Here is a 13,184-nt window from a genome sequence, read left to right on the forward strand (position 1 = left end):
CTGACACTATTTTAGTTCCAGAAAAAAACCTACTAGATCTTTCAAGGTTAAGAAAACAATAAAATAAGAGTGCCCATTCAGTAGTTGGTGGTTTTTTTTTTTTTACTTTTGCATCTTGCATTCGTTATGATTAAAAAAAAAAAGTTCTCAATTTAAAATTGGCTGTAAAGAAGAATTAAAACATAGAGAACAAAGCAGAAAATACCATTTGATTATCGTGATTGCATCTTGCACTTGGGTGCATGGTCTGTCTCTAAACTCTGACTCATCTGCCACCAGCAGGCTTTAAGGTGATAATCACCCACACGGAGCTATTTGCACATCATGTCTATCCTATCCTGTATCTAATTATACCCTTTATAACAAACTGTTTAGCATAATTAGTGGAGTTATGCTTTACAGGAAAAAAGATGCAAGCTACAGTTTAGAAGATTCAACTTTTTGAAGGCACACACGTACAGTTTAGTAATTTTGGTATTTGATCACAACAATGAACATTTTGATGCATTGGTCTATGCAAAATTACACAATCATTATTTTAGCAAGTAAAATAATGTAATTTTCAGAATATTTACATACTGTATGTAAGCATTGTTTAAAATTATGAAATGGTTTTGGGACTCATTAATTGCTAACACTTTCACCAGTATTTTTCCAGACATGGCTGAAAAATGCTGAAAGGGCCAGCACTGGAATCAAGAATGCTGGAAATGATCAGAGAACCTATTATTCAATTGATAGACAACAGCAGGTACAAATGACCTTAATGGGAAAGCTCTTCCCCCCCCTCCCCCCCCCCCTTCTAGATGATCCGAAAGGATGTTTACTTCATGACCACTCTCTGTGTTCAAACTTCAATGATGAGCTGCTTTAATATGAGATCCTTTGAGGTAAAAAAGGAATAGATAATGATACATATATGTGCACACAGGTAAATATGTTTTATTTTTCTTTGCTTGCTTTCATTGCAGTCTTAAAAGTGTTAAATGAATGTCGCCTGCAGTAGCATCTTTCTTGCAAGCTGGCAGTTTAGTCTTCACACTCCCCTGCCCGAACCCCATCCTCCTTGTTTTAGAAAAAGCTTGAAGGACACAAAAGCCAATACCCCAGCCCCTGCCCTCCCCCCCCAACCCTTCTCAGCATCCCCTCCCCATCAGTGCTTGCTGCCAGGCAAAATAAACCCCAAACTGTATCTCCTGAGAGTACCTTCCTGGCCCCAGAAGGGGAAATACTCTGCTGATACGAACACAAACATTGTATTAGCCTAGACAAAGGAAGAAATCATGCAGAATCCATTAAAGCAGCCACAAGTAATTAATCTGGTTAGTTTTTATGTGTTAATTGTACTTCTGTTAAATTCTCTTAGAGACCAGGAGAAGTTTATGGGTTCTATCCTCATTTAATGATAATTCTGCTATTCCTATCTTACAGGAAAGATGTTCAGAACATTGTGCAAGTGGAGCTATTTTCCCTGTGAGCTACTTAAGAAAAAACACATGAAAAAACCATGCAGAATATCAGTATTTACTTGTGCTCATGAAGAGGTGCTCATGCTTCATCCTTTCCAGCTAGGCAAAGAAATTTGTTGAATTCTACCACATATTATTCCAAGACATTTAGAGCAGATTAAAGGTAAAGCATAGACCTGTAGAAACTCATATTTCCTATGGAATGTTAAACAGAATTGTCTCCATTTGTAATAGATAAACTGTACTAAATCACCCTGGTGTAAAATACAAAGAGGTCAACAATGCATCCTTTCAGCTCACCATTATTTAAAAGGTGTTTGAGTTTCCCTATTAAGTTTTCAAAGGCCAACATCTGCTGATGCTCAGAAATGGCGGATGTGGTGAGGAAGGCTGTATGGAGTGTGAAGTGAAAACACAACCATATATTCCATGCAACACAGTACTAGGAAACTATAGCACAACCAGACTCCAAAGAGCTATTTTCCCATTCATCCCATTTCTGTTATTGATGGCAGGAATATTCCTGAGAACAGCGATGCAAACTTCTCTTTCATTTAGTTCATTTTTTGGTTACAAAATACATGTATAAACAGCAGATTTTGAAAACAGCATATCACTATGCATTTGCAGTCATGCAAACGCCAAAGGAGACACTACAGTGGGAAAATTACATTATTAAGATTGAAGGCTTTCATTTGCATGTTATTGTCCTTGCTGCTGTTTCACTGCTTAAAGCCACAAACCAGATGCCCTGGCACTCGGCTGCTAACGCCGCTCTTGTTTGCACGGAGGCTAGTTTTGACGGCATTTAACTTGCTGTCTACAGCTTAACAAATCAGCGCCATTCATGAGCTTAAGTAAACTGAGCTGATTTATAAATTGATAGACCTGACCCTGCATCATAAGAAGCGAGATAGTTTTACCCAAGTTATTAGAAGCTTTTCAGCTGGATATCAGGTATGGCAAATTGTGTTTTAGTACTGTGATATTTTATTATTGTGATAGTTCTGCATCACACAAGTTGCGTCTAAAGCCTCTGCAAAGCTGAGGCTGTGGGGAATATTTTTTCCGTCAGCCACAGCAGGATCCCATTTCCGTCTCCCTGCTTTATTTTTAATTAGCTAACATGCCATGACTATGGGCACTGCTCTGCTACGGAACTCAGCTGAGACTTACAGCTCAGCTACCTTAGTTCGTTCACATGTTTTATTTAATTTTTTACCTCTTTTTTTGATATAATAGTTCTTTACATAATGGTATTATGGTTTTGTTGTAGTTTAAGTGTAACATTTTGATGCTCTAATTGCACACAAGAAAGCAAGTTTTTGTGAAGGAACACAATTGTTTATTTTGTGGAGTAAAGCCCATTTCAAAGGTCGCTGGCGTTAAGGCAAATATTCCAGCAGGTACACTGCATTTGCTTAATGAAAACTCTTCCATTTATAAACTCTTCCACTTGCTCTTTGAATTTACACACAGACATACATGGATGAAAATTAATGGTCGTATGCTTTCATTAGCAGCAAACACTTTTTTTTTCCTTTTTTTTTTTGAAAAGATACTCAACAAATATCTTCTGTGGAATAGTGTCTTAATTCTCTGTATCATACTCAGTTTTCATCTGCTGATCAGAAAATCTGTAGCTGAAGGCAGATGTGATGTCAGCAGTGACATTCTCTCTGACCACGTGATATGGTGACACGTTAATGCAACAGTGGAAGGGCAATACAGAGCCCCCCTGCACTACAGAGAACTTTTTCAGAGAAATATTATCTACAACAGAAAAGGGATGTTGGGAAATTAGATCCAAGAAGCTGAATGACAAAGCAAAACAACACCGGTTTTATTACTTACTACCAATACTGGAAATACTGGGTATACCTGTAGAGAAAGAAAACACAAAAAGCTATAGTTAACTGTTTGCTGCAGTTGGCTGAGCTATTACATCTAAGATTCTGAAAACAATCTTCTCCCACATTTCAGAATATTTTATCAATACATAGTTAAACCCAAGCAACCGCCAGTATGTCTCCAGCCCTTTATAAATGCAGTCTTTAGATTTTTCAGTATGAGACTGCAGGGACCACTAAAATGTATTGACAGATGGGTATTTCTGGGACCTACACCAGCTCTCTGAACTTCATGAATTTGTTCAGAACAGTTTTGTATTTCAACTAACCAGCCATTAGGTTTAATGCTTTCGATAAAAATATCAGTCATGCATGTATTATGCAGATCTACAAGAATAATTTAACCAAGGGATAGATGCACTGCTAACTGCTTTGGCCAGCTGCTTAAATCAGTTGACACCTTCTGTTGCATTAACTGTATATAGCTATTTTTTTCCCCTCTTTTACCTGATGGTTATCTAAATTAAACTAGGGAAAAGGAATGTAATTGAGCGAAACAATCTAATGCATTAGGTTGGTCATATTGACTAAGCCTCTCATTGATTATTTTTTTTTTTTTAATTGTGTCCCCCCTACTTTCATTTCAATTCCTAAGCTGAATTAATGCAAGGAAAGCATTCCAGAGGCAGGTGAGATTTACCAGAAGAGGTGGGGCTGCTGTGGAGTAAAGCTCCTCCGTTAGATTACCAATGCGGGATCTCGTGTTGCATGATGCAGCAGTCCCAACAAGTAACCTGCTGGTGGCTCTGTCTTGAAAGGTGTGTAGCACCAAAATATGGACATGGAATCTTTCCTGAAATGCTGTCTTGTTTAGATTAAATGTCATTGCTAATGGCAATATTGCTAGTCTATTTGGTTGAAGTCACAAATTGCAGATCAGTATTTAAATCCTGGATATTTGCATCTTCTCAGTTAAATACAGTTTGCCTTTTGGAAGTTTTATTGACTTCTAATGGCAAAGACTTTTATAGCAGAAATCTGTCTGTTTCTCCATTTAACATCTGCTATACTTCTTTCAACATCTATCTTGAAGTTCTGTCTTACACAGAGGTGGCATGGACTTCATTCTGCAGTTACGCAAACTGGAGCAAAGGAATGCCTTAAGTGTAGATGATACTCACTGTAAGCAAGGTTGTAGAGTCAAGGTGGGAACATTTCTAACTTGTGGCATGGCTAAGGCAATGCTGAAGTAATTGCATTTGCAGAATGGTGACCATAAGCAGATCTTTTGTGTTTCACCCCATCAGTCCTGGAGCACACATCAGAACTGCAGCTCTCTGGTTTCGTATCCTACAGAACCTGTGGTCTAGCAGAGCACCGGGCATTGCACTGGAGGCAGCACCTGCTGCTAACCGAGCCCCAGGTGCCGTTTGCAAACTTGGTTATTTCTACTTCTGATGAGATAAACATGTACTTTTCAAAATTTTAGAATCACGAGGTATTAAAAGCTAAATAAAAATATCATTGTTCCAGAACAATGATGTTACAGTTCTGAAGGTAATGAAAAGTGCTTTTTTTCAGTTAGGATAATGTAAAAGGCCTTCTATCCCTTTTTCTTAAATGTCAAAAAGGCAATCCATTTTCAAATAATTTCCCCTGAAGTTTCAATAGCAACTTGTTTACATTTTTGCAAGTCATTGTAATTGTTTTAAATTAGCAGGATTCGTTTTCCTTTATACATTGATGGAACCCGCACAAATATTAGCTAAAATACAGATACTGTGTTCTTGCATCAGACTTCCACTGTGAAATGGTATTTGTATTTCCTCTGGGTATACTCCCCCGCCTCAAACCTTCTTCTCTCCTACACACACATACAAATATCCTCTCCTTTCTCTCCTGAACAGATTGTAGCAAAGGGAGAGGTTTTCCTGCAAGTCTGCTTGCCTCATTTTGCTGTACTTCAAAAATTTCAATGAATTCACAGTGATAAATGTTTTCTGGGCAGAGAACAATGAAAGCGAGATGCCTGCTAGCCCGAAGGGCTCTGCATTAACCTTGCAAAGTTGTCTTCAGTTTCTGTTTGAGAAGCTCTTTTGTCATCGCTGTACAGGGTTTCTGGGTTGGAGTGATCTGTAACCAGCTTGATTTTTGCAATACCAGGTATCCATCCCTATGTGTGGCAACTGGCCTTGATAGTGCACTACTTTGTGTCCTTTCTGCTAAAGAAAGTGCGAATGGCACTTCTAAGTTTGTCTGGAAAGGAGCTGGTTATGTAGGGCCACAAAGCAGTATCTATTAACACTCTGTGAAAACTGCACATATGATGGGAAAATTATTCTTAGTACGAGTGTGTTTGTGAGATCTGGAGTTACATATTGAGACCAGCTCTTGAATTCAGCCGAGCAGTATTTGGTGCAAGCCCTTAGGTAACAGCACAGGAGGTGTATGTAACTTGTCGGCGGAGGCGTGCGGGGGCCGAGGGGGGTGGCTCCCGCCGTGGCAATGCCGCCGGGATGCTGGCAGGTGGCGGAAGCCATCCCACCGCTGCCGGCCCTTTGGATGAAAACCGGTATGTTGCATGATGGGGATCGTTTCCAGTCAGCCTTGTATTGAAATCTGAGTACTTTGCAGCATGAAATGATGTGAACAGGTTATAGACAGAAATGAAGAATCAGGCCCGTTACCTTCCCTTGATGCAGAACGCTATTTAGCTAGACATAAAGAGTAAATAAACCCAAGTGATTGCATTTATGTATATTCAGTTGTTAAACCAAAGCAATGTGCAGTCTAAATGATCTTCCGGTTGAAATCACTGGGATGGTTATTACTGGTAATAGTTTTATAGCGAGGAAACAGTGAGTAGAGTGTGCAAAGAAAGTTCAGGGGTAGCTACTGCCCCGGAAATGGCAAACATTGCAGAAGAAAGTCTCTAATACTTTTTATTATTTTTGACTTGACTTGAGGGTGGTGGTTTGGTGTATTACATGTTCCCTGTAAGTGCATCTAAATATACACGCATTACTTGAGAGAAAGAAATCTGGTGTTTTCCTTTTATAGGATCTTCTGCATCTGCCCTGTAATTTTCTCATTTCCCCTTTTTCCAGAAGCGGATTGTTTTAGCTGTTATCTACCATGGAGCTGACTATTGAGAATGGAGAGAAAAAAGCAAATCAGATGGTAGAAAAGAAAGCAAGTTTTCAGTTTCTCATATAGTTTGTGTCATTGGGAAATCCATAACACAAAGGAGGAGCATCAAGGTTTGGGTGAGAAGGGCCACACTGCTGCTTCCACTCTCAGGGTGGGTCATACCCTGCCGTTCCTCTTACCACCTCCATCGTCAATGCCTGCGTGCGCTTCCCATCAGCAGCACAATTAATGCAGCCAGGACACATCCCTTCGTGGGCAGGGAGTACATGTGGGGTGGAGGAATTACTCTGTCAACGCGTTCTTGGCTACCATCTTTCCCATGGTCTTCATTCCTCTTCTCCATCACAAGTGGAATGTGCACCTGCCGTATGACAGGGAGCCAGGGACATGCTCGTGCTGCTATCCAGACGCTACGCTCAGCTCGCTCACATGCAGCGAAAGTGTCCCCAAGAGCACAGTGAGTGATCCGGTTTAGGTGAATGCAGCCCAGAAACTGAGGATTCGGACTGCCTCCTATGAAGGCATGGCAGGATATGATAGTAAATAATGCAGTACAAATCTGGATGCCTATTGATGGCTGAGCAAAACTGTGCGAGAGCTGTACTGGCAAAGGAGACATAATTGTACTCTGTACATCACATTTTAACTCTTAAACGAGAACAAAGTACAGAGCTTTCCATAGCAGGAGTCAGAGCTATGTAAAAGAGACAATTCTTAGGAAATTTCATGTGTTTCGCTGCAAGAGCCCTAGAACTCCTGCTACTGTTAATTTTGCAGTTGCTTGCTCTGTAAAGACTGAAAAATGTTTCATTCCCAGAAAATGAACTGCTTAGATTAAGTTTGTTATTATCCACTTTTGCTGTCCCAAGCAATACCACCACAAATAAATGGGACAGAGTTAACAGTTATTGGTTTACTGGGTAACACCTTTTATAATCTGGACTTTTTCTCATGATGTTTTAGTGACTCCAAACCAGTACAGAAAAGAGTCTAGTAAACTCCCAGTGAGATAAAAATATTTTTCAAGGAATCATAATTTCTTGATAAGAGTATTAGATATTAGAAAGTACAAAAAAAGCCTGAAACTCAGACAATTTTTAGAACTTTGAGTATCTTATAACAGACACTTTGCCTTCCCATACTGCTTATGGACTAGAACCCTCTTCCAGTGCTCGTCTTCACTGTATATGGTAAAAAGAGAGTTGTCTGAGGCCAGTGATGGATGGAAGCAATTCATTTCCCAGCAACAGATGCCACTGTAACCAGCACAAACAACCAACTTGGCAGGGTCACGCAAGAGAGTAATATGCTGAAGAAGAATTTGTCAAGCCCCATTTAAAAAAAATACAGCACATGTTATTTGTAGTGCACCGTTTTTACATAGGTACCTGCAATGTTTTGCTGGCCATTGCACTGGATACCTAGCTGGAGTCTGACGTTTATCATTTGCAGGTTTTCCTGACACTTCTGTCTTCCCGAATGCTCTTGATGCACTGCAGTTTTGCTTCCACCACCAAGTTTCCCAGCCTGACACAGCTTTTGTGTGGCTTTTACATATTTTGTAAACTTCATGAGCCAAAACTGCTGTGTAATATAAAATAGGAACAGCAAGAAGCTTTGCTGTTTTGTAACTTACTCTTGCATTCATATCTTCCTTTTTCTCTACGGAAGGTGTTATCAAAATCATTGAGGAGCAACATTTTACATCTTCAACATGAGTAACCCATTCCTTCAGATCGAGATCATGTGGGATCACTTCATCTTCCGCAGTCATGCAAGCAGACACTGGAAAGCTCCTTCCATTTGTTTGGGGGAATTGGGCCCTTAGAAAATGGGACACCATGTACCTTATGCATCTGCTTTGACAGGACAGCAGGATGTGTGATCTTTGGAGTTACAGGGATCCATGCTGCTTGGATTCCTGAACAGAAAGCCTGCCATCGCACCACCCTTTGGCCAACTTCATTTACCCCGGTCCTTCAAGATGGCTTTGCGTTAGCAAATGCTTACGGGGAAAACAAAAAACACAGATGAAGGTAATCAGTGCAATACTTCAGGTGCCACATTTTTTGCCAGAAACTGTTTGTGTGGCAGCTGTGCTGCAGTGATGCCTTGTAAGCCTTTTCCTATTTAGGGAGGATTAAGGCCATGCTGCTGAGACAGAGGCTATACTGTCGGAGGAGGACCCGCTGCAGGAGAAATTCAGTGAAGTGCTTTAGACTATCTGCCTAACTGTTGACTGAAAAGAACCACCGACGTTCCCCGTGTCCTGGTCAATCCTTTGTTTCATGTTAAACTACGAATTAGGAAAGTCATATAACAGCTGGGAGGTGGGTTTTGCTGAGTGTCAGGCACTTGTGGTACAGGTTATTGGTTGTGGAGGGACTGACAAAAAGTGAGCAGGCTTTGATGGATGGCAGCCCAGCAGTCTTAGACAGCTCTGTCTGATGGAGCAAAGAACATAAGTGCCAAAGATGATCTAAACAACAGGAGGAAGAAAAGGGCTAGTGCTGGCAGGCACATACGACTGCTGAAGAGAAAAGCTATCTTGTAATACCAAGTATAGAGAAATTTAGTTAAGTTCGCTCTGAGTGTCAAAACATATTGCAGAAAAAACTCTCCATAGAATGTGGCAGCACAAGGGAATAAATATAATCACAAAATAGCCAGCAAGATAGAATGAAAATACAAAATAAATGTGTGCAGGAGACAAATGCGGAGATATTGTTAGTGCCAGTAAACAACAGAGTACTCGGTGTCTTTCACAAGCAAAGCATGGAATAAACAATTTGTGTTCTCCTGAAAAACTCATGTAGAGTTAAAATGAGAAGGATACAGAAAATGGCTTTATATCAAGGTTTAGCCTATGTCTGGAGTACAATCTAGAACGGTCTTGTATTTCATGAGCTGTAGCTTGAAAAGCTACAATAAAGTCTTCTTGGCTACAAAAAAATGGCAGAAGCAGAACAGTGGAAACTACAGAAGCTTCAGCTGGGAAAGATTTGGAAACAGGCATTAGGCTTCTTGCTGGGTCAGAGGAAACTTCCCAAATTCAGAGAATATCAAGAAAAGGGATATTTTTGTTTTGTGAAAAAAAAAAAATCTGTTTCATTTATACAACTATTTTTAGCTGTATCTTATTTAAGCATACTTATATAAAAAAAACCCAAACCTTCAAATCCATTTAAAATCTAAAATATTTTGGTCTCAGATGGAAAAGATAGTCTGAAAATTGCAGGAAGGAAGAGTATCAAAAGGACACTGTATTACCAGATTATACAAAGTGTCCCCAGGGAATTGAAGTAATATGTCAAGGGAAATTCAGGGTCAAACCAGGTAAGTTAATTCTATCAACATGTTCCAGCAACTATTTACAGAATTCATGCCTGACTGGGGAGTATAATGCTAGGGATGCATTGCTGGCCACACGATGGAGACGGTGACATAAATGCAAAGGGTAAGTGAAATTACATCGGCTATGCAGAGAGTTTACACAATAATGCAAAATTTCATATGCTCCAACACACGTGCCGTTAAATCAGCAAGTGACAAAAGAAATGGAGCTTTTACATGCCATAAATGATTGCTTCTTGGAGCAAGTGATCAGACAACCCACAAGAAGATAAGCTGATTTAGTTCTGAGTAGTACACAGGACCCGATTCAAGCAGTATCAGTTGACTTCTGGACTGAAAGTTAACATACTTCTTGAGAAGGAAAAGGATGAAAAAAATAAATATCCACTGCAGTAATATTTAACTTCCACAGAACAAGCAGATAAAAATGAGGAAGTCAAAAGAAAAATGAAAAGAGCAGCTAAAAAGATTTAATGCAAACAGCGTCAAGGCAGGCTAGAGATAAAGTCTATGAGAGACTCAGAATAATCACATATAACCCATCAATTTCTAAAAAAAATATAAAAATCAGCTATCTTATAAACCAAAAAAACTGCCAACACCCAACCCAAAGCAGCTGAATGAAGATGATTTTGGAAAGACACCCTTCGAAAGTGTAAGTCATCTCAATGGAGAAAGACAGGAAAAAACCCCCACCATAAAATCTGTCAGGTTAAATATAAACCACAGTCTTTTGAAAATCAAGTTGCTACAGACATAAAAGTATAATAATTCTTTTTTGTTAAAATAACCACACTAGAAGCAGCAGGTCTCCCAGAGAGATGGTTGGGTAGATAGACAATTAAGGTATAAAGGTACTGAATACTAAATAAATTGTTTTCACTAATGTTCACAAGAAAGAACGTTAGAGAGATTCTCACAATCCAAGGAAGTTGTTCTACATCTATCATCAGCTGAAGGTTTTTTAGAAGACGTAAATAATACCAAACAATAAGTATTGCCATAAGGTGATGTTACCCGAAAAATGTTATAAAAGAACTCAAATACGACATTTCTGAACTAACTACTGTAACATATAACCTGTCACATTTGTCAAGCATGATGCCAGAAGAAATGTTGTAACTGTGGCACAGGCTTTAAAAATGACTCAAGGGGTGATCCCTGTAATAACAAAATATAAAGCAGAAACATTTTTATGCTATTGTAAAAGATCAATGCTGTTCTTATGTCTAGAATATCGTGTGTAGTTTTAGCCCCACCAAATAAAAAAATGACACAGAACCAGAAGAGAACAAGAAAGCGCAGATGATCAGAGATGTGGCACGTTTTAGAAAGATAAGATTAAATAGATTAGGATTTGTCATTTATAAAATAGGTTGGGTGAGTGGACATATCAAGTCAATATAATCATAAACGGTATAACGGATGTAAGTGGGGATGCATTATTCTCTGTTTCTTTCTACCTAAGGAGGCACAGGCCTAACCGTATAAAAACATTTCAAGCAAACAAAAGGAAATACCTTTCTCTCATTGTGTCATTAAAATGTGAAATGCATTTGCCGTAAAATGTCACTGAGATTATGACAGCTGGGTCGGTCCCTGCGCTCAGCAGCTGGCAACCACTGTGGGGCTGATGGAGGGTCCGGCTCAGAAAGCCAGTTTATTGCTGGCAACTGGGAAGGCAAAGAAGAAATCCTTCATGCTTCTTCCTGTTTGCCATAAATTCCTGCTGCTGATCACTGCTGAAGCCAGGATCTGAGGGCAAGTGGAGCATTTGTCAGCTCAAACGAGGTTATGTTTTCATGATGCTATCGTAATAACAGTAATAATAATAATAATAATCATAACAATAAAAGATTGCCTATAATTTGCAAAACGTTTTGTTGCTTGATGGGACTGTATATTTGATGGAATTCAATAATGTCAAAAGTTGTTTTAACAAGCTTCAGGCATCCTTTTGGTGGGCGCTAATTCCACTGTTCCGTCTGGTGTGTACTCAACTGATTGGAAATGATGTAACTGACACAGTAAGCTGCATTTAGAACGATCCCCGTTTTCATGTTCAGATGTATCTTGTCACTAGCTTAGATGATTGCTGGAATAGCAACTGCATTATATATATATGTGTATGTGTGTATATATACACAAGTATGTATGTGTATGTGTATATATAGAATATATAAATAAACCCAACCTGGTAAATCTCACCATTTTTCCTGAACATAGGTTTAAAGTATAAATTCTGTGAGGCATGCTCACTTCTTATAACATGCAAAGAAGTAAAAACTCTTACAAAATGTTTTTCCCCTGCTTTTTGGAAGTTCATTTTTTTCTTCTCCGTAAGAATTTTATCATAATTTCATGCCCCCACACTTCATGGTTTGTTACTTGGTCTATTACGCTCACATTTAAACTTGATAAGGTCCTGCTTCCTATGATATTCATTTTTGAGTTTTGATTCTTCACAGCTGCTGCTTTGAAGTCTTAGATAACATTCTGAGCATTGCATATTGCTCCTGGTTTTAAACTTTTCATTCAACTGCAGTACGTAGTTCTGTTTTCTCCCAAATAACTTTTCAGTAAATTTTTATATTCGAATATTCTAAAATGAATGTTTTGCTTTTAATCAGGGCAAAACTACGCACTCTTTTCTTAAAAGAATTTAGTAACTTCTGTCAACAAGTTTGGTGATTTCTCCTCATCTTCTTCAAAGGAATTTAAGTCTGTTACTCAGTTCAGGAGGATTCTAAATTATTGTGTATTTCATACATGCACAAAAGGAAGAACTGATGCTCATGCTTGTCTTTGTGCCCTCTCTTTCAGCACCATGTTCTTTTTGACCCAGTCCTGCCCAGGACCAGGAAGTGCAGCTGTCAATAACTTCCCTTGGAATATTGTGTCCTAGAATAGTGAAGCATGTGTGTCTGCCCTCGCTGTCCCCCTTCAACGTTTGCAGTGATCTACAAGAGCGCATGTGAATCTGGACCGCAGGTCAATGTCAGGTAAAAACTTCCTGTAGCAACCTCAAGATCTTTAGTCATTAATTGGAAAAATTTGGTCTGAGATTTTTTTTTTAGCTTTCTTAAATGTACAAAAAAGGAGCACGGACCTCATCACACACACTGAGCTGAGGTTATTTCGAATGTCAGGGCAACAGGATGTTTGAATGGAGAGCTGCCAGCACCACGGCTGGAGCAGGACTGCAGATATTCCCACCGGTTTCTCTCCTCTGTGTGCGCTTTTTATGTGAAGGGTCCTAATCTTTTCATATCTTGGCCCTTTCTTTGCAGTGGCTAGGGATTTGTCTATGGATACGAACATGCATTTCTCGTGCAAGTTATTTACAACCATGTAAGAGCAC

The 13,184-nt window shown here is 39.3% G+C and overlaps 1 protein-coding gene and 1 long non-coding RNA gene across 6 annotated transcripts in view; one reads left to right on the plus strand and one right to left on the minus strand.

Annotated features, from left to right (window-relative positions):
• The window catches only part of NTNG1 (netrin G1), a 158,855-nt gene that overhangs the window by 47,881 nt on the left and 97,790 nt on the right, over positions 1–13,184 (minus strand). For all 5 annotated transcript variants that reach the window (XM_040610202.1, XM_040610200.1, XM_040610203.1 and 2 more), the window contains exon 5: positions 3,324–3,350. In XM_040610202.1, the coding sequence (XP_040466136.1) occupies positions 3,324–3,350 (27 nt within the window). The remainder of the gene's footprint in view (positions 1–3,323; positions 3,351–13,184) is intronic.
• On the plus strand, positions 1,870–13,023 carry LOC121095428. Its single transcript, XR_005830098.1, has 3 exons — positions 1,870–2,426; positions 12,647–12,825; positions 12,901–13,023. It is a non-coding gene; the product is annotated as an uncharacterized LOC121095428 (long non-coding RNA).

The sequence above is a fragment of the Falco naumanni genome, chromosome 11, assembly GCF_017639655.2.
Source record: "Falco naumanni isolate bFalNau1 chromosome 11, bFalNau1.pat, whole genome shotgun sequence".
Taxonomy (NCBI): domain Eukaryota; kingdom Metazoa; phylum Chordata; class Aves; order Falconiformes; family Falconidae; genus Falco; species Falco naumanni.